This window comes from Engystomops pustulosus, chromosome 2, assembly GCF_040894005.1.
Source record: "Engystomops pustulosus chromosome 2, aEngPut4.maternal, whole genome shotgun sequence".
In the NCBI taxonomy this organism is placed as follows: domain Eukaryota; kingdom Metazoa; phylum Chordata; class Amphibia; order Anura; family Leptodactylidae; genus Engystomops; species Engystomops pustulosus.
Genome location: NC_092412.1, coordinates 116,360,155 through 116,387,860, shown reverse-complemented (window position 1 = coordinate 116,387,860; position 27,706 = coordinate 116,360,155). Strand labels below are relative to the sequence as shown.

The following is a 27,706-nucleotide window of genomic DNA, read 5'->3' as shown; positions in this document are numbered from 1 at the left end:
GTGCGTGAATAACTTATCGGCCATTGGAGCTAGGTGGCGTTCAGCATCACTTTACCTGATGTTAGATGTCCTTTAAAGAGACTCTGTCATATGTTTATTTGATCACATAATTACCGCCAGACTGTGATTTATCAATAGACCATTAGTGGCAAGCAGTGTTGTACAGTAAAGGAACTATAATTGCTAAACATTGTCTACTTGTCAAACATCAAATGTAATGATATATGGTCTATGGTCATCTTATCTTTTGTGTAGAAATTCTGTGAAAATCCACTAGCTACAAATATATGGAAATTGATGTTTCTAGAATTGTGCAATGCTGACAAATGAACACGATTCTTTTGCAGAAGAGAAATGGTGGAAAAAAAATTACATAATATTAAAATAGGATAATACAAATAATCCAGTTGTACTTGATAAAGTCAATCTTATCTCATGTAACAGTTGTTTTATTTTTTCTCTTGACAGGTTCAAGACTGGTCAAATCAATGGTGATTTACTGATCTACCACGTCCTTCTGACTTTAAAGCCATACTATGCCAAGCCATATGAGATAGTGGTAGATCTCACACACGCTGGGCCCAGCAATCGTTTCAAGACAGACTTCCTTTCTAAATGGTTTGTGGTTTTTCCTGGCTTTGCTTATGAAAATGTAACAGCCGTTTATATCTACAACTGTAACTCCTGGGTGAGGGAATATACAAAATATCACGAGCGCTTGTTAACCGGACTGAAAGGAAGCAAGAGACTGATTTTTATTGATCCTTCGGGAAAGCTGGCTGAGCACATAGAACACGATCAGCAGAAACTCCCTGCTGCCACACTTGCTTTGGAAGAGGACTTGAAGCTGTTCCATAACGCACTTAAACTGGCCCACAAAGACACTAAAGTGTCCATAAAAGTAAGTGCATGTCTATATAAATATATGTATGGAATCCCTTTTACCTTTCATATGTTTCCAGGCTAACTACCCACAGCATTTTGGTCACTGCTTACAAAATTGAGAATCCTAAAGTGGTTCTTGGAATTCCAAATTTAAACTACATTCACACGATGTATACTACGGTACGGTGGGCATACATCCGGCGCCAGGGAGAGGAGCAGGTGATGAATGCTTCTCACCCCCCCCACCCCCTCCATAGGAATACATAGGACGCCGTATTCCATCAAAAGTTTAGAAGGACTTGTCCTATCTTTCTACTAAACGGTACGTTGCCGCACGTGTGCTGCACCGCTCCCATACGGCGCCGTGTGGCCATAGAAGTGTATGGGGTACGTATAAACGTCCCCCATACATTCGTGTGAATGTAGCCCAAAGGAAATCTAATATAATCAAGACTGGATAAACCAGGGACACATTGATCCAGGCACTGTGACTGCCACTCATATCTGTTGTACATGGCCTCCTTCCGTCTAATATCAACTTTGAAAGGTGTACTAAATGGCTCTCGGGGTTGTTTCCTGAGCCCCTCAGTGTTGTTGCTACACAGGCTGTTACAATGAGCAGAGCAGGACTCTCCTCCCCCAGCACTTTCTGCCACTGCTACATTACACAGGCAGAGGGAGAGAGCAGGGGATAGGGTGAGACATGTTCTGATCATTGTAACAGCCTTTGAATCTGTAGGACTAAGGGGCTCTGCTAACACTCCCTTCAGGGTTGTTGGCATAATTGTAAAAGTTTGCTTTTGGAAGGAATGAGGACATGGGTAACATATTTAGAATATTTATTCCTGGTTTTGCATGCTGGATTTTGGTGGTAGATTGGTAGAAGGGTGTATGCACATATTCAGTTTTTAGATACAGTACTTGAAACCAAAGCAAGAATTGTATTGTTATAAATGACATTCCTAACCAGTAGTGACCTGCAGCTTGGTATCAAAATTATAGATATTGAACAAATTGTTCATTAAAATTTGTTAATATCTTTGAAAATTTGATGCATTGTGCAACCTCAATGTAAGTTCACCCTAACCCAAGTAACCATGGATCAGCATCCGTGTATCCAGTATTTAGGGAAGAATATTGCGCTGTAGTATAGTGCTACATGGATACTTTGTTCCTGTATACAGGCTCTCTGCACTTCATTGTTTACCAGACACAATGCTCTGCATTATGTAGTGTTATCTTCTACATAGTACCAGGCACCACTGAATGGATGGCATTATTCCAGATAATGACGCACAATAGCTGATCGTGGGGCTACTTAGACTAGCCCGGCAATATTAAATTATCTGAAAATCTTTTTCTTGCTGTGGTTTTTTTTTTGTATTGGTAAATCTTTACTGATGAAATAAGTTTATATTATCTTGTAGGTTGGTTCTACAGCTGTCCAGGTCACGTCAGCTGAGAGGACACGGGTTTTGGGACAGTCTGTGTTTCTGAATGATATTTACTATGCTTCTGAGATTGAGGAAATCTGTTTAGTGGATGAAAATCAGTTCACCTTAACCATTGCCAACCAAGGAACCCCTCTCACATTCATGCATCAGGAGTGTGAAGCCATTGTCCAGTCTATAATTCACATACGGACTAGATGGGAACTGTCACAACCAGATTCTATTCCGCAACACACTAAGATTCGTCCAAAGGATGTTCCAGGAACACTACTCAACATTGCATTGCTCAACCTGGGGAGTTCTGATCCAAGTCTACGGTACTTCTCATCCATATTATATAACTACATGTCTATTACATTTATGCTATCTGTTCATGATACCTTTGTGTTGGCAGTAGTTACAACTCTTTACACCCAATTTTGGACCACATTTTTCCTACCCTTTCTGAATCTTGTATTGACTTTTGTACTGTATTGTCTTTTTTTCCTTTACAGGTCTGCTGCCTATAACCTTCTGTGTGCCTTAACATGTACCTTTAATTTAAAGATTGAAGGGCAGTTACTGGAGACTTCGGGTCTTTGCATTCCAGCCAACAATACACTTTTCATTGTCTCCATTAGCAAGACACTGGCAGCTAATGAACCTCATCTTACCTTAGAATTTTTGGAAGAGTGCATTTCTGGCTTCAGCAAATCAAGTGAGTATTAGGTGGCAGAGCAGCACAATCTCCTAAGTCTAGTAGCCGATTTTTGTTTTGAAGCCGATTTAGATACAAAGATCATGTTATTGGATTTCAGCATGCTCTATCCTTTAGATCTCATGCAGACTAACATAGTACAAGCACGTGTGCCAGCCTTTGTTTCAATAGCATACTTCCCCATGTATTCCTATGCCTGCCTGATGATATAGCTTGTGCAGTCTCTTCTCCTGTCATCAAGCATGTGAGTGGAAAGCAATGACAGGCTGCTGGCAAATGTAAGTCTTACAGGAGTGTGGTTTGCAGACCATGTGAATGAGGCCTTATTTACACTGAAAGATCTGGAATCTCTTGGTCTGTCTGTAGAGTCTTGTCAACATCTACTTTTAGGCTACATTCACACACGTATAGGGGACGTATATACGGCCGATATACGTCCCCCATACACTTCTATGGACTCACAGCACACATGCCGCACCGTACCGCTCCGTAGCCCGGGAAAAGATAGGACATGTCCTATCTTTTCCCGTGTTACAGCATCATGCGCCATTTGTTCCTATGGAGAGGGGCGGGGATGAGCAGCGCTCACCTCCTCTCCCCGCGCTGCCGTGTGCCCACCGTGCTACAGTACGGCGGGCAATGGCAGTGTGCATGTAGCCTTACTCTGTATCCTGTAAAAATCAAAGTTTGGTTTCTCTCCCTATCGTTTATCCTGCTCACAACTGATGCAGCAGTAGTCACCTGAAATATTCGCTTTACTTGGTTTAGTTTGTTATAAATAAATACTGGGTTTTGCTGAGCTGCTTTGTGTTGTAGGTATTGAACTGAAACATCTATGTCTGGAGTACATGACCCCTTGGTTACTGAATCTTGTCCGCTTCTGTAAACTCACTGATGATGCAAAGCGGCAACGTGTCAGTGCAATCTTGGATAAGTTGATAACTATGACCATCAACGAAAAACAAATGTATCCTTCCATACAAGCCAAAATATGGGGCAGTCTGGGACAGGTAAGAAAAGCGACTGTAGTGGAAGTCTTTATTAATAACTCTTCTTCCAATCTTTACAGATCCGACTGTTTTTGAGCATTGGGAGACATATATCTAGTATAGTTTTCCTTCTATTTTAAAATATAACTTTATTTAGCTGTTTTTTCTTTTTATTTATTTTTTACCCATTGCCCCTCTAAGTTTACCATGATTTTAGTCATGGCAGCCTTGGAGGCCTTTTGACATCGCTTGCTGTCCTGATAACAATTACCGTATATACTCGAGTATAAGCCGAGACCCCTAATTTTACCACCAAAAACTGGGAAAAACTACTGACTCGAGTATAAGCAGAGGGTGGGAAATGCGTTGGTCAAAAACCCCCCCCCCCCCAGTAGTGTACAGTAGCCCCTAGTAGTATACAGCCTGCCAGACCCCATGTAGTATACAGCCTGCCAGACCCCATGTAGTATACAGCCTGCCAGACCCCATGTAGTATACAGCCTGCCAGACCCCATGTAGTATACAGCCTGCCAGACCCCATGTAGTATACAGCCTGCCAGACCCCATGTAGTATACAGCCTGCCAGACCCCATGTAGTATACAGCCTGCCAGACCCCATGCGTAGTATACAGCCTGCCAGACCCCATGCGTAGTATACAGCCTGCCAGACCCCATGCGTAGTATACAGCCTGCCAGACCCCATGCGTAGTATACAGCCTGCCAGACCCCATGCGTAGTATACAGCCTGCCAGACCCCATGCGTGGTATACAGCCTGCCAGACCCCATGCGTGGTATACAGCCTGCCAGACCCCATGCGTGGTATACAGCCTGCCAGACCCCATGCGTGGTATACAGCCTGCCAGACCCCATGCGTGGTATACAGCCTGCCAGACCCCATGCGTGGTATACAGCCTGCCAGACCCCATGCGTGGTATACAGCCTGCCAGACCCCATGCGTGGTATACAGCCTGCCAGACCCCATGCGTGGTATACAGCCTGCCAGACCCCATGCGTGGTATACAGCCTGCCAGACCCCATGCGTGGTATACAGCCTGCCAGACCCCATGCGTGGTATACAGCCTGCCAGACCCCATGCGTGGTATACAGCCTGCCAGACCCCATGCGTGGTATACAGCCTGCCAGACCCCATGCGTGGTATACAGCCTGCCAGACCCCATGCGTGGTATACAGCCTGCCAGACCCCATGCGTGGTATACAGCCTGCCAGACCCCATGCGTGGTATACAGCCTGCCAGACCCCATGCGTGGTATACAGCCTGCCAGACCCCATGCGTGGTATACAGCCTGCCAGACCCCATGCGTGGTATACAGCCTGCCAGACCCCATGCGTGGTATACAGCCTGCCAGACCCCATGCGTGGTATACAGCCTGCCCGACCCCATGCGTGGTATACAGCCTGCCCGACCCCATGCGTGGTATACAGCCTGCCCGACCCCATGCGTGGTATACAGCCTGCCCGACCCCATGCGTGGTATACAGCCTGCCCGACCCCATGCGTGGTATACAGCCTGCCCGACCCCATGCGTGGTATACAGCCTGCCCGACCCCATGCGTGGTATACAGCCTGCCCGACCCCATGCGTGGTATACAGCCTGCCCGACCCCATGCGTGGTATACAGCCTGCCCGACCCCATGCGTGGTATACAGCCTGCCCGACCCCATGCGTGGTATACAGCCTGCCCGACCCCATGCGTGGTATACAGCCTGCCCGACCCCATGCGTGGTATACAGCCTGCCCGACCCCATGCGTGGTATACAGCCTGCCCGACCCCATGCGTGGTATACAGCCTGCCCGACCCCATGCGTGGTATACAGCCTGCCCGACCCCATGCGTGGTATACAGCCTGCCCGACCCCATGCGTGGTATACAGCCTGCCCGACCCCATGCGTGGTATACAGCCTGCCCGACCCCATGCGTGGTATACAGCCTGCCCGACCCCATGCGTGGTATACAGCCTGCCCGACCCCATGCGTGGTATACAGCCTGCCCGACCCCATGCGTGGTATACAGCCTGCCCGACCCCATGCGTGGTATACAGCCTGCCCGACCCCATGCGTGGTATACAGCCTGCCCGACCCCATGCGTGGTATACAGCCTGCCCGACCCCATGCGTGGTATACAGCCTGCCCGACCCCATGCGTGGTATACAGCCTGCCCGACCCCATGCGTGGTATACAGCCTGCCCGACCCCATGCGTGGTATACAGCCTGCCCGACCCCATGCGTGGTATACAGCCTGCCCGACCCCATGCGTGGTATACAGCCTGCCCGACCCCATGCGTGGTATACAGCCTGCCCGACCCCATGCGTGGTATACAGCCTGCCCGACCCCATGCGTGGTATACAGCCTGCCCGACCCCATGCGTGGTATACAGCCTGCCCGACCCCATGCGTGGTATACAGCCTGCCCGACCCCATGCGTGGTATACAGCCTGCCCGACCCCATGCGTGGTATACAGCCTGCCCGACCCCATGCGTGGTATACAGCCTGCCCGACCCCATGCGTGGTATACAGCCTGCCCGACCCCATGCGTGGTATACAGCCTGCCCGACCCCATGCGTGGTATACAGCCTGCCCGACCCCATGCGTGGTATACAGCCTGCCCGACCCCATGCGTGGTATACAGCCTGCCCGACCCCATGCGTGGTATACAGCCTGCCCGACCCCATGCGTGGTATACAGCCTGCCCGACCCCATGCGTGGTATACAGCCTGCCCGACCCCATGCGTGGTATACAGCCTGCCCCCACAGCCCTTAAAATAATAAACTTATATACTCACCCTCCGATGTCAGCGCGGCTCCCCGATGTCCCCAATGTCAGCGTGTTATGTCTTCTTTCTTCTCCGCGGCTCCTCTTCTTTCTTCCGGCATGGACACAGCCATGGCCGCTGCTGACGTCATAGTATGCGCGGCCACGAAGAAAACATGGCCGTGTCCATGCCAGAAGAAAGAAGAGGAGCCGCAGAGAAGAAAGAAGATGGAACACGTTGACATCGGATGCTGAGTATATAAGTTTATACACGAGTATATATGGTATTACAGCAATTGTTATCGAAATTACAGGCAAGCAGTGTATAGTTATTATTTGTTCATGATATACTGCAAAATATAGTAGTAGTAGTATTGCAGTATATTGTATGGTTGAGCAGGCCCCCCTAGGATTCCTAGGGGAGCATAAAAATGCAGGTTTTAGATAAAATAATTTAGCCTTTTTGTGAAGTGAATGAAGAGAGTTGTGGCCTTATGTTGTCACAACAGCACTACTCAGTGTGCAAGCCAGAGAAAGTACCCATTACCATAGATTATTGTTTAAATTTAACAATTGAATGTACAGATGTTGGATTATTTACCATATATACAGTATATACTTGAGTATAAGCTGCCCCAAGTATAAGCCGAGACCCATAATTTTACCATCAAAAACTGGGAAAACCTATTGACTCGAGTATAAGCCGAGGGTGGGAAATGCATTAGTCACACACCCCCCCAGTATGTATACAACACTGCCCCCAGTAGTATACAGCACTGCCCCCAGTAGTATACAGCACTGCCCCCAGTAGTATACAGCACTGCCCCCAGTAGTATACAGCACTGCCCCCAGTAGTATACAGCCAGCCCAGCATTAAAAGAAAATAATAAACTTATATACTCCCCCTCCGGTGGCCCGACCTGTATTCTTACATTACATACCGTATTTTTCATACTATAAGATGCCCCTTACTATAAGCTGCATCCCCAGATTTAGTCATCAAAAAAGGAAAACATTTTTACACCAATTAAAATATCCCTATTGGTTGCATTAATCCAAGGTAGAGAAGCAGCACTCCGTGACAAATAAGTGTTTATTTCCCAACTGGGAAATAAAACTCTTCAGCTATCTTAATGTAGCCATTTTCAAGTACAGGCGGTCCCCTACTTAAGAACAGACAACCCCTAGTTACAAACGGACCTCTGGATGTTGGTAATCTACTGTACTTTAGCCTTAGGCTACAATAAACAGCTATTACAGTTATATGAGGTGTCTGCAATTAAGCCTTTTTGTTCTGGTTCTTATGACAACCCAACATTTTTAAAATGTTAACATGCTTCTGACGTCACTCCAGGTCCTGTAGGTAAAAGCCACGTGGGGACACCCGGGAGAGGAGGGAGCAGTGGCGAATCTCTCCTCTTTGGAGATGGGTTGAAGTGCTTTGTCAGCACGTCGGCCGATCTCCATTACAGCAGTCAGGAGGGTCTGGCAGTGCTGGATCCTCCTGACTTTCGGACTATAAGGCGCAGACTCTTTTTATAGCAAGATTTTTTTCTTACTAAAAAGTGCGTCTTATAGTCCGAAAATATGGTAAGTTATTTATGAGGTGCTTGTTGTACGATCTTAACAGCATTTAGATAGCTCAGCTAGGGCCACATAGTTTAGAAATGACTGTTTTTAGAGTTTTATAACCAAATACATTTTTCTTTTGTCTTAACTAGATCACAGATCTTCTCGATGTCGTTCTTGACAGCTTCATTAAAACCAGTGCAACAGGTGGACTGGGATCCATCAAAGCCGAGGTTATGGCAGATACAGCGGTTGCTCTAGCATCTGGCAATGTCAAACTGGTTTCAAGCAAGGTTTGTCTAGAACTTTGTTTATATCCTTGTTTTTTGTAGTTGATTTGTACCTAAAATAAAAACTGTTCATTTCCAGGTCATTGGAAGGATGTGTAAAATTATTGACAAGACCTGCCTTTCTCCAACCCCCACACTGGAGCAGCATCTTATGTGGGACGATATTGCCATACTTGCCCGATACATGCTTATGCTGTCCTTTAATAACTCCTTGGATGTAGCTGCCCATCTACCCTACCTCTTTCATGTTGTCACGTTATTGGTTGCAACAGGTCCTCTTTCTCTTCGAGCTTCCACCCATGGACTTGTGATCAATATCATTCACTCATTGTGCACCTGCTCACAGCTACACTTCAGTGGTATGTACATTTATTGTAATTAAAGATCTACACATTTTCATTCTAGGAGGTTTAACACAGTTATCCAAATGGATCCATCAGTAGCCCCTAGCAATATCCCAAAAGTTGCATCCATCTTTTAAAAGCAGATCTCTATTTTATATTAAAGGGGTTGTCCTAGTGTTAAAAAAAAATATATATATAGCTGGCTTAGGGGCCTGTGAAAAAAGTACTTATATTTACCTTCTCCTGCACTCCTTTTGTCCCTAATGCTTTATCAGGGTTGGTGACCGTGGACGGGTGGGCATGACAGGGGGCCGGAAGTATTCTGAGCCGAGTGTGCTGCCTGCCTCTGTAAACAAATAGAGAATGGCACCCATGGGCAACGGCGTGGGACAGTGGGAGCTGGGGTTTTTTACACCTTCACATGCCAGTTATTAAAAATAACTATATATGTTATATATAAGTTAATAAGACTAATATATATATATATATATATATATATATATATATATATATATATATATATATATATATATATATATATGTCTTTATTGCTCCAAGCTCATTAATCTGTCTTTGTCATGTACTGCTGGGATGTGCTTATAAATTGCATTTTATTCATATTTATATTGTCATCTTTATTCTGCTTTCAGAGGAGACTAAGCAAGTCTTACGTCTTAGCCTGACAGAATTTTCTCTGCCTAAATTCTATCTTCTCTTCGGGATAAGCAAAGTCAAGTCTGCAGCAGTGATAGCATTTCGATCCAGTTATCGGGACCGCTCTTTCTCACCTGGCTCATATGAGCGAGAGACGTTTGCTCTGACATCACTAGAAACGGTTACTGAAGCACTTTTAGAAATTATGGAGGTATAGCAGTGATACAGTGTTTGGATATTTTCCTATTTATAATCCTCAACATTCACTTTAATACTAACAATCTATTTATGTATAGTATTAGTTTTCCTTATCTTGTGTTTCATTTGCAGGCCTGTATGCGTGATATACCAAATTGCAAATGGTTGGACCAGTGGACTGAGCTAGCTCAAAAGTATGTTATAGATGCATCATTGTGTAAACATTTTTTATTTATTTTTCATATTTTCTCACAATTTACTTTCTCTATAGATTTGCATTCCAGTACAATCCATCACTTCAGCCTCGAGCACTTGTTGTGTTCGGGTGCATCAGCAAACGTGTTTCTCATGGACAAATCAAACAGATAATCCGCATCTTAAGCAAGGTAAGAAATGTTCACTGGGGTGTGGTCTACATCTGCAGTGGTTTTTAAATCAGAAGACACAATGAGGCCACCACATCCTGTGCATGTATTCCTAGTTTCTGCTTGTTACAGATTTGTCTTGCAAGTAGGCTAAACACTTATCCTTTCAACACCGTTTCTGTATGTGTCTACCTAACTGTTTGATCATGTATCATGTAGCGCAGGTATGTTACAGAAAGTATTAGAAACTCAACAGTACGCAAAGGTATATTCTATACATATGAAGTAGAAAGCAAGTGTCCAAAGAGTATATTAAGTGCCTAGTAGTTCACCACTACAAACTTCCCTAAAAAAAAATCTGTGAACCTTTATTACAAAGTCGCCATCGCAGTGTTTCTGCTCCTGACGTCTGCAAAGTTTTTGGAGTTCTTGCTTAAATCTATTGAAGTTCTTTTGAATCTATTATTGGGTAGACTGCACATTCACTGCAAAGGGCAGTTATTGCTAGTTGCTATTCCTTTTTTTTTGGTTACATACACATCTAATTTTGTATTTGTTCTAGGGCCTGGAAAGCTGCTTAAAAGGTCCAGATAGTTACAATAGCCAAGTTTTAATAGAAGCCACTGTGATAGCACTAACCAAACTACAGCCGCTTCTTAACAAGGTAAGACTTATTCTTACAAATCTGCCTTTTCAACCCATTTTCATAAATTTATACTATATCCATATACCATATTTTTTGGACTATAAGGCGCACATAAAACCTTAGAAATCCAAAGTGCGCCTTATAGTCCAGTGCGCCTTATATATGAAACAAGCTCCGGGCCACAGCAGTACTAGAGGGGGACTCTGCATGGCAAGCAGTACTAGAGGGGGACTCTGCAGTGACTGGAGGAGGGCAGCGGACCCTACTTAAATAGGTCCCCGCTACTGGAGATCCTTGACAGCAGATCTCCAGTCGGAACTGCACACCACTGCACGGACACCCTTCTAACCATCTCCCTGTGTGACTGCTCACCTCTGCTCCGTGGCTATTCGGGGTGCTGACAGTTGCCGGGTTACTGCTGTGGAGAATCGCTTTAACAGAGCTGGTTGCGACCTCTCCGCTCGGCATATAAACCACACCCCCGGACCTCCTTCTAACCCAAGGAGCCACCAGGAACCTGCTCCTTATAGTCCGCTGTGCGCCTTTTATATGCACCTAGACAATGTAGCTGGCCTTTATTCATAATGCGCCTTATAGTCCGGTGCGCCTTATCATCTGAAAAATACGTTAACTGCCCTTACCTGTCCCTGCACAGCTCCTATCCGTGTACAGAGAATCTATCTAGTATTCATGTATCAAAGAGGGCTGTCTAGAGCAGGCAGGGCTGCCATCAGCAATTATCACCATTACAAGCAATCAATATAACCCTGAGGTGTATTATATAAATCAATAAGCATAGCTTAAAGTGGCTTTCGCATCTGGGAAATTTAATTCATCTGCCATATATGTACAATTCTTCAATTGGATGTTATTAAAAAATTGTTGTATGGTCCCTTAGAGACTAGATTGTTGTCTTTGGATGCAACCACCACTAGACAAGTTGTGTTTACAGTACCAAAGACTTTTTCATAAACTGACCCCATGGAGTTCTACTAGTGGCTCTTACATCCTCACCTCTCACACTGCTATATCTATGTAAGAGTACTATAGGCTTAAGTGTTTCCCCTTCTGTCCTAGGATTCCCCTATGCACAAAGCCCTCTTTTGGGTGGCTATGGCAGTTTTACAGCTGGATGAAGTTAATCTGTATTCTGCAGGCACAGCTCTGCTGGAACAAAACCTGCACACATTAGATGGTCTTCGAGTATTTAATGACAAGGTAAGTGATAAAGTGTGTATGTATTGGATTGTAGTCTTATGTATGACTGCACAGTTTTTTATGCATGTATGCTCATGTTTGGTAGGTTTCCAACTACCTCACTTTATATTTTTAGTTTAGCTACAAATGTTGATTGGTAAGAATATCTTAGAATATCTCAGTATTCTACAATTCTGTCAGGGGCTCCTATTGGGCAGCACAGGCCTTGAGTTATATGAATTTTAAGTCTGAAATCACTTCATACATATGCTAGTAGAATCAAGCATCTTGAGGAATTGAGCATGTGTCCCCTCTGCCCTCTTTCAAACTGCAGTTTCAGGAGGTCCTGAAATGGCTCATGTGTATTGAGAGCAGGAACAGATGTATGAGGATGTCATGGGTGAAGGCCCTTCTCAGTGGTATAAAATGTGGTAGGTGGTTTATTTGGCCATGGGCCCCCTACATGGCTTGTGCCCTGGGCTACCACCCAAACCACATTTATTATAATCCACTACTGTTTTAGGGTAACACTTTAGATGCATGTTATTATCTTAGTTAGTCAAGCAATACAGGTTTACTGCATGGGGTATGGGAGGCACCTCTGGCAGCAGCTTTTCTCTGGCTGTTGGAGTCTAGTTGATCCCCCTGACATCTGCTCTTAGGAGTCCCTATATACACCTTATGGTTGGCCAGAACTATTCTCATAAGAGGATTCGGCCAACACATCTGAACAGTCACCTTTGCATCAGGTTGATGGAACTCCAACCTACTGATATTTTATGGCTTTAAGGTCACAGAAGGGAAGGTTTATTTCTTACAAAAGCCATTTATCTTTTATAAATATTTGATCCCAGGGGATCCAATTGCCAGCACTACCCCATGATGGGCAGATAGGGGGACTACTAGTGTCCATTAGCTCCCCAGTGATGGTGATTTCCAGCATTGCCTCCTCTGAGTGGTGCAGAAAGTTTGATAGCAGGGTGAATTTCCATTTTTTAATATGTGTATTTAGACCCAAACTACTCCTTCACAAAAGGTAAAAGGCAAAAACTAAATTTGTTGAGCACTTTTCTTGAGTTAAAAAACTGTGCATAGTACAATATAGCGACATGGCAGAGCACAGAAGGGAAGGCGGTCCTTTCAATCTTATGAAATGCAAGTTTTGCTTTCAAAACATATCTGGTGGTGTTTCTCATTTAGAGAGCCCCCCAAGGCCCCAGAACAGTGGAGACTGCCAAAGAGTGACACAGTTTAAAAAACATTTATACGATCAGGAAAAATAACTAAATATGTTGTATCTGACTTTAAACAGTACAAGAGACAATAAATTATCTTTAAGACACTGGAGAATGATTGCCTAATCGGGTCCATGTTAGGATTTGTAAACCTCAGTAAGAACAGTGGTTTGTCACTTATGTCACTCTTTCATCCAGATTAAGAGTTATGTTCACATCCAAAATATTAACCTAAAGTACATTTATCATTTATTATTGGGGGTAAATGTTCTATAATCTCATGTGGAGAGACTGGGAAATGAGGTAAAAGCTTGTATTTTCTGCCAGAGTCCAGAAGAAGTCTTTATGGAAATCCGGAATCCTCTCGAGGAATGGCATTGTAAACAAATGGACCATTTTGTTGGACTCAATTTCAACTCTAACTTTAACTTTGCACTAGTTGGGCACTTGTTAAAAGGTAAGTATGTTTTAAGAGTTAATTTATTTTTGTTTCTGGGGGCATTTGTAGTTCCAGAAAAGAGGATACTAAAGACATTTTACTGGAGTTTTCTTAAAGGACTACTACCATTAGGATTGTGAACCAAGCACACTGACATACTGGTGTGCACCCCCTCTGGTAGGATCCACTCTTTGTTTATCTTCTTATTCCATTGCTTTTAAACAAAAAGGCTTTTAAAACTATGCAAATGAACCTGAGGGGCTCCATAGGTGTTAATGGTGCCTGGAGCCCCTCACTCTCATTTGCATAATTGCAAAGCCTTTTTTTTCTTAAAAACAAGTATGTAGGAAGCTTAAAGAAGAGTGGATCCTGCCACCAAGGGCACATATCAGTTATGTCAGTGTGCTTGGTTTACAATCCTTGTTCTTGGTGGTAAATTTCCTTTAAGCTTATTAAGTGCATTTATGTAAGATTGGGTTCTATTTTCTTTTTTATGTATATAAATGTATATCTTACTATCTAATTATCTAAAGGAATATCACATGGACATCCATTCATTTTGAATAGTAAAAAAACGCATTTAATTCTATATACTCTGCTAAAGGAGAATCTTTTATGACTTTTAGATAAGTGAAGAATGTCACTAAACAGATGTGATATGCACTTCTAGGCACCTCCTTGTTGGGCAGGACCCCTCACCTACTCCAACTCATTTGCATCATTTAATGAATGCCACTTATCTGTGTTGTTGAAAGTTTCTCTCTAGCTCCTGACATTATTTTTGAATCTCAGCTGTCCAGAATCAGCGCTTATGTTCAGCCCAGGACCACCCATCTGAGATTAGAGGGTCAAATTAGCATATACAGTGATGACACTCCCCAGATTTAATGCTAGAAATACTCTACTGAAATTGAGGGGGCTAGGATAATGAACCCAGCCGGGCCATAATCTGTAGACGGGCACAGGATTCCTCACATTTTGTGTTGAAAGTGGTATAAGGTCTGCATGAACAGATGGGTGTACACATCAGAACATATTGAAGATATGAAGGCAGTGCTTCATTATACCTAATTCTTTACATTCCTTAGGATATCGACATCCTTCTCCTACTACTGTGGCAAGAACCGTACGAATCCTTCACACTCTGCTTGCACTTGTGAACAAACACAGAAATTGTGATAAATTTGAAGTAAATACTCAGAGTGTTGCTTATTTGGCAGGTAAGATCTCTTGTCATTTCACCTACTCGTACCTCCTGCATTGCATAGGGAGCCACATGGTCTGTGTTCCCTTGCACATTGTTTCCATGTTTATGTAGATACACATATACACATCTATGACAAAGGCTCCAGTGTGTAGGAGCTGAAACGTTGCATGGACACTTTAAAATAAAAGGGACTTTATATATCTTCTACACACTTATACAGGCACTTTTTGTGGAGTAAATCTGTAGATGCAGAGTCTTATAGCGCATGCTGTACATTCTATGTAACATTACAGATTCAGTTGGGAGAAGTTTGGAGGTATAATAAATGGCTTGTATGTCTGTATGTGTTTCTAAAAGGAGCCACAATGTGGGCAGAGGCCTGGTCCTTTACAGGATTGGCCCAAGATATGTTATCCCCTGTAAGTCAGGAGTCCCTTGCACTCAGCCTTCTATCTAAAGGTTAAACTGAATAATAAAGACAAGGCATGCATGTAGCAGACACTTATTACTTACTAATATCTTGATCATCACAAATACTGTTTGAGCACCCAAACATGTGGTAAAAGCTATGGAAGAAACTGCGAGCACATTTTCTTCATTCTTCTCCTCTTTGTATTTTGCTAGCATTGCTTACAGTGTCTGAAGAGGTGAGAAGTCGCTGCAGTTTGAAGCACCGAAAATCATTGTTGCTGACAGATGTTTCAATGGAAAATGTACCTATGGATACATATCCGATGCACCACAGTGACCCCACCTGCAGGTTATTTTTCATTTCTATGTGTTTTTAATGTCTTTAGTGATGCAGCAATAATGCAGTCTACCAGCAGTTGGGAACATACAAAGCTGTAGACAGTGTAAGGTGGCGTTGCATGAGCTTATTGTGTCTTTTCTGATGACCAGCCTGAAAGCTAGGCTGTGTATTCATACATCTGTATGTGGTGTTGGTAGCATACGAAATGGGAAACATTGATTTATTTTCCTTGATTATTATAATAAACTTTATACATAGCACCATCATATTCCTTAGAACTTTACAAATTATAGGGGGCATATACAAAAGACATTACAGAGTACAAATGGAAAAATAGGAGTGGAGTGTGGGCCCTGCTCGCAAGAGCTTATAGTCTGAGGGTGAATTGTAAATGGATTTGGAGTACAGGGGGAATCTGCTGTGTTCTTTGATCTCTGCATTCTCTGATCATCAACCCATCCCCACTGCTGTAATGTCCAGCTAGAAGCCTGATACTGCACTTACTCAGAGCAGAAGGGAGTGGCTGTGCAACAGTACACCGAAGTGTCACACAGCCAAGCCAAAAGTCTGAGCTGATCTGATGGCAACATTAGGATCTGAGATGGTCCCAGATATTTGTGGTCTTGGGGTGATCATTTGTTTTAATAAATCTATATTTTCCCAGCTGTTTAATTTTTTTTTAAGTTTAGAAAATGTTTTTTATCTTAAATCCGACAGAACACTGAAGGAAAACCAACCATGGTCATCGCCAAAAGGTTCCGGTATGCACCTAGCTGCAAGCTATCCCACAGTTGGGCAGGTTAGCCCACGGACCAGAAAATCTATGAGTTTGGACATGGGGCAACCATCACAAGCAAACACTAAAAAACTCCTAGGTAGGTCTTATTACGTAAAATTCTGCTGTGGTCTATTGCTTTATTTGGTGGGTGGTAGATATATGTCAAGACTATACTTTGAAAAGCAAACCAGTTTTACTTTAGATTCAGCTATGCTCCATGTTCTAGGTACAAGAAAAAGCTTTGATCATTTGATATCTGACACTAAGGCTCCTAAGAGGCAGGAGATTGAATCCGGCATCACTACACCACCAAAAATGAGAAGAGTAGCAGAGAACGATTATGATGTTGGTGAGTATGTGACATCCAGAAAATACAAACTAAAAGCAGAACAGTATCTAGCCACATGCCATAATGTCCCTGTTAATGCTGAAACTAGAATTGGTGATCATATTAGTAACCCTGAAACTTTCACCTGTCAGTGGCTGTCATGTTGTCATTCACACTACTTATCCCTGTAGTTTTGACAAGTGACGTCTGTCATGCACCACAGTATTTTTTTTCAAACATTGCTTTTTCCTTTGATTTCAGATACACCCAGAATATCATCTCCTCAACAACATCCTCATTTGCGTAAAGTATCTGTCTCAGAGTCAAATGTACTCTTGGATGAGGAAGTTCTGACTGATCCTAAAACCCAAGCTCTGTTGCTGACTGTGCTTGTAAGCTGATGTCTTTACTTCTTTGTAATGATTTATTGTTTTTTTGGGTTTTTTTTTTACTTTATTTTGTGATGCAAACTCTACACAGTAGCACCTAGACCTTTACATAGAGCTGCTTATGAAGAGAGATTCTATAGCGCTCAAGGCGTTCGCTTACTGGGCCTGCTGGACGAGGAGCAGTGGCAGCACCGTGCTCTGTTCTCATGGAAGAACCATTATTTCTTGCTTGCAAGGTCCTAGTAATCGGAAGGATGGACTGGAGACTCCCATCTACAGAACTGTGGAGGAACATACTACACTATACAATTAGTTCAGAATATCAATACTGTATATAAAAACCGTTTCATAAGAATGGTGGAATGGTGGTGGATTCTCTTTCTATGTTATTTGCAAAGGTATGCCAGGGATTGTCAAGAGAACTCTCCCAACCTCACCCTGTGGATGGATTGAGGTGGGCTCTTAGGGTTGTGGTTGGCTGCATGCTTCTGTAATAACAGCAGCCCCCTCCGATACTATGGGGTGTACCAAGTTTACAAATATCTGATATCTACCTGTGAGTGAGAGGACTTGATTTGAATTCAGCCCAGTCACATAATGCAGCGAGTTGTCACTGGAGATTTATTCATTTCATTGTATGTTTGTTTGTGCAGGCTACACTTGTAAAATACACTACAGATGAGTTTGATCAGCGTATCCTCTATGAATACTTGGCTGAAGCCAGTGTGGTCTTCCCCAAAGTGTTTCCTGTGGTGTAAGTATCATAAGGAGCTACTTCTTTTATAATCTCAATTATGCCAAAGTGTAAATAAAATTAAATTTTACAAATTTTAAAAAGATTTTTTCTTCTCTTTTTTGTACCCTAAGTGTTCTACCTTTTCACTTTGTAGTTATTACCACCATTAGTAGGTCCCCTCACCTCTTGTGGACTGTTGATATTGTTGTTTGGACCTTATTTTCAGCTATATGTGTTGTAAAAACATGTATTTCAGACACAACCTGTTGGACTCCAAGATCAACACCCTTCTGTCATTGTGTCAAGACCCAAATTTATTGAACCCCATACATGGAATTGTGCAAAGTGTGGTGTATCATGAAGAGTCGCCTCCACAGTATCAACCATTGTACCTGCAAAGTAAGCCAAAAGTGTTCTGAACTGGATTCCATTGGATATGGTATATTGACATTTTGTAGGTGTAGAGAGTTGCTTAGTTCAACAAGTCTAGTGTACCCTGTCTGTATTTTGCACACTTTTGAATGGACGCAACACACCAATGTCCTGACCAGCTTCAGGGGTTTTGGAAATTCGTGTTTCACAACTGCATGGTGTCAGAAGTATAAAAATGTTGTCTGTGAAACTGTGTAATCTTTAAGGATTGCATATTGACAGAGATTAGCCCTGGCAATGTTTTAAATATCTTTTATTAGTCGGGTATTTGTCCATGCAGACAGGAGGAAGAATTGGCATATCCCAGGGAGCATCATCAGTTACCACAAAGATAACTAGTACCTCCAGGGCACATAGATGTCTCTAATCCATATTAAATGGTGTCTGCTTGTTTCTTTTCTGTCCTATATATTACCAATTCAGCCCTTACCCCATGTAAAGCTGTAAGCTATGTAAAAAAAAATCAGTTGCATCATGTGTGTTTTTTTTTTATTATTTTATTGTAGCTTTTGGATTTAATGGATTGTGGAGGTTTGCTGGTCCTTTCTCAAAGGTAATGAAAGTAGATGTTGTGCTTTGTTTCATTGATATTTATCATCTATATGTTTGGATATAATATGAACCATTGTTCAGTAGAATTTCAAACAACAAACAGATTATTCCATGATGAGTATACTACCACCTTTGTGGGCCTGATTAACCCATTTGATCCTGTGATCATTACTGAGTCTGCCATTAAAGTTAGCCTATTAGTCCCCCCCCCCATTCAAATGAGACGACTAATAGACTTTCTGTCACTATAGAATAAACTGTAATACAGTATTATTGCAGTGTATCATGCAAGTGATCAAATGATCACACGTAGAAGTGGGGCTAAAAAATAAATAATAGAAACATCAATAATAAGTAGGAGCAAAAATAAAAAGTAAAAATCAAATCCCAGTTTCCCTGTACAAATTGTCTACATATTGGGTTATCACCTTGTCCATAGCAACCTGACTATCGACAAATGCATTAGGTGTCCATTCACATGGGTGAATGGCATAAAAGAAAAAAATAAAATTGGGGAAAAAGGAATATAAAATATATGATAAAAGATAAAAAGAACAACTCGTCTTGCATACAGCCCCATTGTCGGAAAAATAAGAATGTTATGGGTCTTGGAAGGGGAATACATAGAAATTGTAGATTTCTGTTTAAAGATGTTCTTTTTATGAAAGTGAATTTATTATATAGGGTGGATAAAAAACTTACCACATATGTATATTTTTCCATTTCTGTTTTCATATTAACCCCTAGAATAAAAAGATGCTGTAATGTATGATGCACTATGGACAGTGCTAAATTTATCATGTACCGTAATAATCCAATAGCAGTATTGCCATTTTTCCACATTTCTTATAAACCACAATGGTGCCAATAAAATCTTTAAAGGGGTTTGCCCATGAAAGAAGATTCTCAAATTTTGATCCCCTAGTGATGTTGACAAAATAAAGATCATTTTACCCCCTTACATTACAATTTTACTGCTGTTTTAGCTCCCATCAGGGCCAGTTTCAGTGGGCCCTTGAGCGACATAGCCTCAGTGGGCCCTTTTGCAGTAAACTTGCATAATAGTGGCATGGATTCATTATCTACAGCTCTTCACCCCCATAAATTAATTATATGCATACCCCCCCTCTATGGATTAATAATATGCATACCCCCCCTCTATGGATTAATAATATGCAGCCACCTTCCCCCCATGGATTAATTATATACAGACCAGACCCATTTCACCACCCATAGTTTAATTATATGCAGCCCCCCTCCCCCACTTGGATTATATGCATCCCCCTCACGCCCATTATATGCAGCCCCCCTCCTCACCCCACATGCATTATATGCAGCCCCCCTCTTCACCCCACATGCATTATATGCAGCCCCCCTCCTCACCCCACATGCATTATATGCAGCCCCCCTCCTCACCCCACATGCATTATATGCAGCCCCCCTCCTCACCCCACATGCATTATATGCAGCCCTCTCCTCACCACCCCACCCCATTCATTATATACAGACCCATCCTGCCCCCCCCCCCTTCAAATTTGAGGGGCAGTTTATAAAGTTATTACTCTTGGTATGCCATCAGAGAAAGTTGCAAAAAATGGCATGGTCATTAATGGCCCAAAATAGACTGGTCACTAAGTCCCGCAGAACCCTTATTGATAATTCATATATAGTACATCTATATCGTACATCTGCCCCTCCCTGTTATTCACCCGAGCAGTTTTGTTGTTCCTTCTTTTTGTTTCCCCTTAAAGATGACCTGTCAGGTCAATTTTGGACCTTAAGCCAAATACAGGTCCTTATGGACCTTTCGTTTAGGGTCCCAAATTGAACTGTATGAGGGCTGTATAAAAAACTTTGATACTTACCCAGATGTGAGTCCAAAGAGGCACAGAGGACTAACATCAGATTGCGCAACAGCGCCTAATCTCGTGAGGCTGGGACAGTATCCGGCTACACTGCGCTGCACCTAAGGCAATTTCTAAAAACCCATATAGGGCGATTTGGAGCACTAAACTTGCTAATCCATAAGAACCTGTGGGTGGTTTAAAATCCCAAATCGTCCTGACAGGTTCCCTTTACATGCCCCCTCCTTATAACATGCAGTTCTGATTACTCTGATATAACGAGCAGAGCACCTGTTTGACATCACATGATCATGGATGGGTCTTTATTCACAGGAATTACACAATGAGGCTTCATTTCATTACACAAACTATATGAATTTGGTGAAAATGCAGTTACTGATTCCTAACCATTTCTTTCATGTTGCCAGCAAACACAAATTCCTGACTACGCAGAGCTAATAGTGAAGTTTCTTGATGCCTTGATTGACAAGTACTTGCCTGTTATTGATGAAGAAGCCAGTGAGGAGTCGCTGCTGACGCCTACATCTCCATATCCTCCTGCTGTGCAGAGCCAACTGAGTATTACTGCTAACCTTAACCTCTCTAATTCCATGACCTCCCTTGCCACTTCCCAGCATTCCCCAGGTTAGTTGATACAGTCAAAAGTTTGTTCTTATCGATGGAATGTACCTATGGACTGTTTTTTTGTCTTTAAAACTCAAAATAAAAGTCATATTTTCAGTATCTGAAAGGAAGTATTCTTTGATAAATTATACTACCAAAGATTAGTTTGTCAAGTTGAACATGTGGGTTCACTATTTTATGTTGAATGACATTGTAAGTCTTTTACTTGCTTTGCATTGATCCCGTGTTCCTGCTTATTCTATAGCCCAGAGCATGTACATTTAGCTCTGCAGGGGGAAAAAGGGGACTCTGTGCCTCTAGCGCCACCTGTTGGAAGGCAGTGTTTCAAGGTGAGCTGCAGTGACAATTGTATAGGCTTCAGAACTGAAATACTGAAACTGGTTTTTTTTGGGGGGGGGGATAGGATATGGGCATTTGGGGGCTAAAAAAAAAACCCAAACACTTTCTAAAATAAATACTAGTGTTCTGTTTTAGCATGGTGCCTCCCCTCACCACTGTCAGATACTCAGAGTTACTGCCGTGTCTCTCAATATAGAGGCCAATGGTCACGGGAGATGCTCTAGAAAAGTGAGTATAGTGTGTTTGTCTTTTTTTTTTTTTTTTTTTTTTTTTTTTTTTTTTATAACCTCCTGAGTCCATATCCAAAATAATCCTTAACCCAGAGCACCCTTTAATGGCAGCATAGAGCTTGTTCTGGAGACTTGCACTCTCTGGGCTGTTATATAGGTTAGGACTCGGTATCAGGACTGGGCAAGTAAAGAATCATACTTTATATGTTGAATGTTTATGTATTTATGAAATTGTAAAATGCTGTTCATTAAAGAACATTTCCATTTCCATTACACAGTGTTTTAGATGTTGTTGTCTTCAGTTTAGTCGCCTTTCATCTTTTTTTTTTTGTGGCATACCTCCTACTTGAACTGTGCAGTAACATTTGATTTCAATCTTCCAAAGACCAGTTATTAAACATTGATTGTAGATTTTATTGTCTCATCCATTTGTCTTTATTTCCCCATTATTCATTCTTTCTTTTATGTTTTTCATTCTGTCTGTGAAGCTTCTCTGCCTTGCTCTAAATCTGCAGTTTTCATGCAGCCACTCCCTCATCAAGGTACTTGCTTTCCACCTATATGCACGAGTTCAAGGTCATGTGCAAAGGCTTTGAGCGCTTGGCATGAGCAGTTTGTGTACTAACTTTAGAACACCTAGGTGCAGAGCATATTAATGACATTCCTTTGTGTCAGAGGTGATGGGATAAAGTTATTTATCCCCTTATCAGATGAGACTGCTGAGCCCCCTGGTGATGAGCAGTGCAAATCCCCATACAATGAATGGGACTTTAGGACTACTTACAGTTGCGCAGATAAGGTTAAGTGCACACGACCGTCTGCTTAAAACTGGCCGCAAACGGGGAGGTTTCAGGTCCATTGGAGATGAGTTGAGTGAGTGCTCATCATTCCTCCCATCACCATAGGAGCTAAGTGGCCACAAATTTGAGCAGAAATAGAACCTCCTCTACAATTTGCAGCGGCCTGGTTAGGTCACGATGTGCCGAGACTTCACACACCTTGGCCATACATGATTTAAGTCAATGGCGACTTTTGTTTGTGTGGCCAGCTCACAGCCAATTAAAATTGTCATGTGCACTTTGCCTAAGGGTGATTCCACACAGGGCGTTTTTAGTCCATTTTTAAGCATGCATTTTCAGATAAACAGGTTGTAAGCACCCAAACGCATGGTAAACTGTCAAAAACAGTTTGTTTTTAAACAGACTGAAAACGCATGCTTAAAAATTGACCAAAAACGCCATGTGTGGCATCACCCTAAGGATGACATTTCTCCTCTGTTCTCCAGTGATCAGATGTTTCCCCTATCCATAGGAATGTCTTTACTAACCCAACCCACTTTAATGCTATTTCATTGTCTGTCTGCATTACCTTTACATTGTATTTTAGCTCCATCACCTTAAACAAGACTTCTCGGTGTGAACAGAAGTGAAATATTTATGTAACTAATGTAAAATAAAAAATTGGATATCCCCATGTTTGAAAATAGCCCATAAGATGCATGCCATAAGGGGAAAAAAATAGTCGCCAAATCACCACTTTGTTGCTGTTTTCTCAATAAATTATGATAAGTGTTCAAAAGGTTGTACTTTTCCCAAATGGTACAAAAAAGACTCCTTTCACAGCTCTGTACGCTGAAGTGTACAGAATGTTAAATTTACGCGTTTCCTCCAATGGTTTAAATGAATATATTGTACACACATATGGTACATATATAAACACACTGGAAATCAAAATTAGAGACACACAATTTTAAATGTCATGGTCATTGTGTAGTCCTATGTGAATGTATTGTAACCTGAGTAATATAGCAGAATTTTAAGCTTCTTTCATAAATTTTATATATTCTTAAAGAGGACCTATCAGGACATTTGGAACACTAAACCACCCACAAGCTAGCAAATAAAAAAAAAACTTTATACCTACCTTGTTCCATAACTTCCTGTGCCGTACCACAGAGAAGCCTGTGTACTACACCAAGGCCTCACTATTCATGTGCCATGGGTACGGCAATTGCGCAGTAAAGCTAAAGTGTACTGCTCCCGCTTCAAAGTACTGTGCGGGAGCACTAGAGATGGGTCCAATGTTCCTCATCAGACCCATGCAAGTATGAAAGTCTGTTTTGCTTTTTGTAGTGTCCACAAAGGCGATTTGGGACACTAAACCACCAATCCATTAGTTAAAGAGAACCCGTCAGGAAAATTAACCCCCAAATCTAAATATATTTTCATAAACTGCCATTAGAGAGCATTACCTCTATCCCTTCATTGTCCCTCGACATGCCTGTAAACCTAAGCAATGAGGTCCTAAAGCTGTATGCAAATGACATGTGAGATGTCCCATGAGTCAATATCATATTCAAGCTGTCCAGCTTATTCATGAGTTGGAGGCACAGCCACACCCCCAGTGCTTGACTGACCGCCTGTATAATGGTGTAATAGCTCCTCCATGTGCTTCCTGGTGCTAGTGGCCACGCTCCCTGCAGCCTGTGTGTGAGATGCATAAGAAAAAAGAAGCTGGCAATCACTGTTTTATTAAAAAGTTCAGTCCTTATTCCATCACGTTAAAATACATCTTCGCTGCAGGGGGAGAGGGTATGAGCAGGAGCCCACTAGAGGTGACTGTCCATTTCACGCTCTAGTGGGCTCCTGCTCATACCCTCTCCCCCTGCAGCGAAGATGTATTTTAACATGATGGAATAAAGACTGAACTTTTTAATAAAACACGTCTGCCATCACCCTAAGCATAGTGCCCCTCTTTTTGCTTCTCTTTTTTGTGCAGCCATGTATATAGGAAAACACAGCATATCAGGCACTAGTGTAGCTGTTGTCTGTGTCTCACTCATGTGTATAGGAGAATAGAGCATGTCAGCAGATGAAGCACAGACACTAGCAATGCTTTACTATACATTACACACAGACATGAGCATGGGGGGAGGGGTAATAGGGGTGACATTCCAGATAAAGGCTGGAATGGAATCCTTGTGAGCTGCTCCAACAGGTAGTGGCAGAAATAGTGGTGGCACACGGTAGTGTTTTGAACCCGTTTTTAGACACATTGCAAACGGTTAAAAACGCATGTGTTTTTTAACAGGCTAAAAACGCATGCTTAAAAATGGCCAAATGGCCTCCTGTGTGGCATCACCCTAAGGCTGCGGTCACGCGTTTTTGGACTGTTTTAAAGCATGCATTTTCAGTCTGTTTAAACACGCATGTGTTTTTGAAAGTTTGTTTGTTTGGCTGGTTTTAATCTGTTTCACAGCTGCCTAAACTTCTAGAAATGAAGATAAACAGGTTGAAAGCAGCCAACGCATGGTAACTGTTCAAAAACGCATGTATTTTTAAACCTACTGAAATGTCTGCTTTAAAACGGTCCAAAAAAGCAACATGTGGCATCTTGAACCCATTTTTGGTACGTTTTTAAGCAGTCCATCCAAAAATGCACGTTTTTGAAAACGCATACGTTTTTGACCAGTTTTAATTAAGATAATTGGTAAAATCTGTCAAAAACGCATGCGTTTTTGGACGGAATGCTTAAAAACTAACCAAAAATGGGTTCAAAACGCCATGTGTGGCATCACCCTTAAGCTACATTCAAACGACCGTATGGGGGACCTATATGCATCATAGAAGGCAATGGGCGCACAGCGTCGTACGGAAGCTGTACGGTGCTGCACACATGCGGCACCGTCCCTTAGCCTGGAGAAAGATAGGACATGTCCTATCATTCCTCGGAATGTGGTGCCGTACACCATACATGGCTATGGAGAGGGTCGGGGGTGAGCAGCGCTCAGCCCGGGTTCACATTCATGTGAATGTAGCCTTAGGCTGCGGTCACACTTTGCGTTTTGTTTGCTTTTAACACCTGCATTAAGCTGAAGATGAGATTTGCCTACTTACGTTGTTGTCAACATTGCGTTTACAAAACACATGCGGTAATACTTTCATGCAATGTTAACACATGTGTTAGTGCGATATTTAGACACGTGTTTGTTAACTTTTTGTTAGCGCATGTGTGTGTGTGTCTTCACCCTCAGGCCCGTGATGAGTGCTGTGCCACTGACCAATCCTCAACATAGTGATCAAACACCGAGAATGATATTAATATGTGGTGCACAGAGTTCTTATTTCCCTGATATGTTTCAGAGCCGACTGTCTGCTCTGCTTCATATCAGGGCAATAAGAACTCTGTGCACCATCTATCAAAATAATGCACGGTGCTGAATCCTCAACATAGTGATCAGTCCGTGTCACAGCACTCATCACGGGCCTGAAGGTGCAGACACACACCCTGCGAAATGTTAACACTTTCCAGTTTGAAATGACTTTTGCAAAAATGGTGTGATTTTCCAGATTTGCTAAACCCTGGCAGCAGGTTGTCCAGGTGAAGGTCAAAACACCTATTTACTAAGAAAATCAGTGATGTGTTCAATGCTTATGACTATAGGGGGAGACTTATCAGAAGTGTCTGAAGTATAACTGTTCTAGATGACCAAACCAATCCCAGCTCCGTTTCAATTTTATAAACAGCTGTGGGAAAATGAGAGCTGAGCTGTGAATGGTTGCCACAGGAAACTAGAACTGTCCTGCTCTGACACTTCTGATAAATCACCCCATATAGATCTATTTTTTACATTTTTTAAGAAAGCCTAAATATTTAACAGCAAAGCAATTTTTAGAGACCAATACAGGTACAGGCAGTCCCCGGGTTATGTACAAGATGGGTTCTTTAGGTTTGTTCTTAAACTAAATTAGTATATACCGTATATACGCGTGTATAAGCTGAGTTTTTCAGCACAAAAAATGTGCTGAAAAACCTCACCTCAGCTTATACACGAGTCAATTAAAAAAAAAATTATACTCACCCTCCGGTGCCCGGATCCACCGGCGGCGGCTCCCGATATCCGGCGGCGGCTCCCGATGTTCAGCACATTAAATAAATAAACATAGTTATTACCTTCCGACGATGCTCATCCCCGATCCTCGGCGGTGGCTCTCGATCCCTGGAGGCGGCTGTCTTCTTTTGCCGGCAGAGTTGCGTCCATGCGATCTCCCCGCCGGTGCTCACTATGATGCGGCGGTGTGACGTCATCAGCGGCTCCGCCGGCAAGAGAAGAAAGAAGATAGAAGCCGCTGCCAGGGATCGAGAGCCACCGCCGGGGGTGAGTATCGCCGGAAGATGAGAATTAAGTTTATTTTTTTAATGTGCTCAACATACGAGGGGCAGGCTGGCTGTATACATTGGAGGGGCAAGCTGGCTGTATACATTGGAGGGCAAGCTGTATACTACACCCTCGGCTTATACTCGAGTAAATAGGTTTCCCGGTTTTTGGTGGTAAAATTAGGGGTCTCGGCTTATACCGGTAAGTCAGAACAGAATATTTTCTGATTGTAGCTCTAGAGAAATTTTTTTTTTACCCATTTAAAAATTTTGTGCCGTCTTGGGACTAAGGATTATCAGTAAAACTTCATTACAGTCTTAGGGGTATGTATGTGTATTGTAAGAAAATCCTAGCTACCCCATCGATCTGAACACTCTTCTTGGCAAGCTACCTAAGACCTGAATCTCTGTCACAAGATCTGATATGCCCTGCAAACACTCTTTCATGCCTCATTCATGTGAGCCTATTGAATTGCAGATGAGTTCACAATAAATATTGAATTATTTGTATTTACTTCTGTATTGTCAGTATTGACTTTTTTAATTAATATTGTCAGGGTTTTGCCATCCATCTTGCACTATTACACC

At 42.5% G+C, this 27,706-nt stretch overlaps 1 protein-coding gene across 4 annotated transcripts in view; it reads left to right on the top strand.

Moving 5' to 3' along the window:
* NF1 (neurofibromin 1) overlaps positions 1-27,706 on the top strand; it is a 138,824-nt gene that overhangs the window by 105,958 nt on the left and 5,160 nt on the right. Inside the window, exons 36-57 of one of the 4 annotated variants that reach the window (XM_072136111.1) lie at positions 469-901; positions 2,313-2,653; positions 2,831-3,033; positions 3,850-4,043; positions 8,515-8,655; positions 8,732-9,011; positions 9,647-9,861; positions 9,981-10,042; positions 10,120-10,234; positions 10,776-10,877; positions 11,937-12,077; positions 13,619-13,748; positions 14,819-14,950; positions 15,562-15,697; positions 16,406-16,563; positions 16,693-16,815; positions 17,056-17,186; positions 17,837-17,937; positions 18,176-18,318; positions 18,858-18,904; positions 21,176-21,392; positions 22,450-22,503. In XM_072136111.1, the coding sequence (XP_071992212.1) occupies positions 469-901; positions 2,313-2,653; positions 2,831-3,033; positions 3,850-4,043; positions 8,515-8,655; positions 8,732-9,011; positions 9,647-9,861; positions 9,981-10,042; positions 10,120-10,234; positions 10,776-10,877; positions 11,937-12,077; positions 13,619-13,748; positions 14,819-14,950; positions 15,562-15,697; positions 16,406-16,563; positions 16,693-16,815; positions 17,056-17,186; positions 17,837-17,937; positions 18,176-18,318; positions 18,858-18,904; positions 21,176-21,392; positions 22,450-22,503 (3,599 nt within the window). Of the gene's footprint in view, positions 1-468; positions 902-2,312; positions 2,654-2,830; positions 3,034-3,849; positions 4,044-8,514; positions 8,656-8,731; positions 9,012-9,646; positions 9,862-9,980; positions 10,043-10,119; positions 10,235-10,775; positions 10,878-11,936; positions 12,078-13,618; positions 13,749-14,818; positions 14,951-15,561; positions 15,698-16,405; positions 16,564-16,674; positions 16,816-17,055; positions 17,187-17,836; positions 17,938-18,175; positions 18,319-18,857; positions 18,905-21,175; positions 21,393-22,449; positions 22,504-27,706 lie in introns of all 4 variants that reach the window. The other 3 variants (XM_072136110.1, XM_072136113.1, XM_072136112.1) reach the window with 3 other exon arrangements.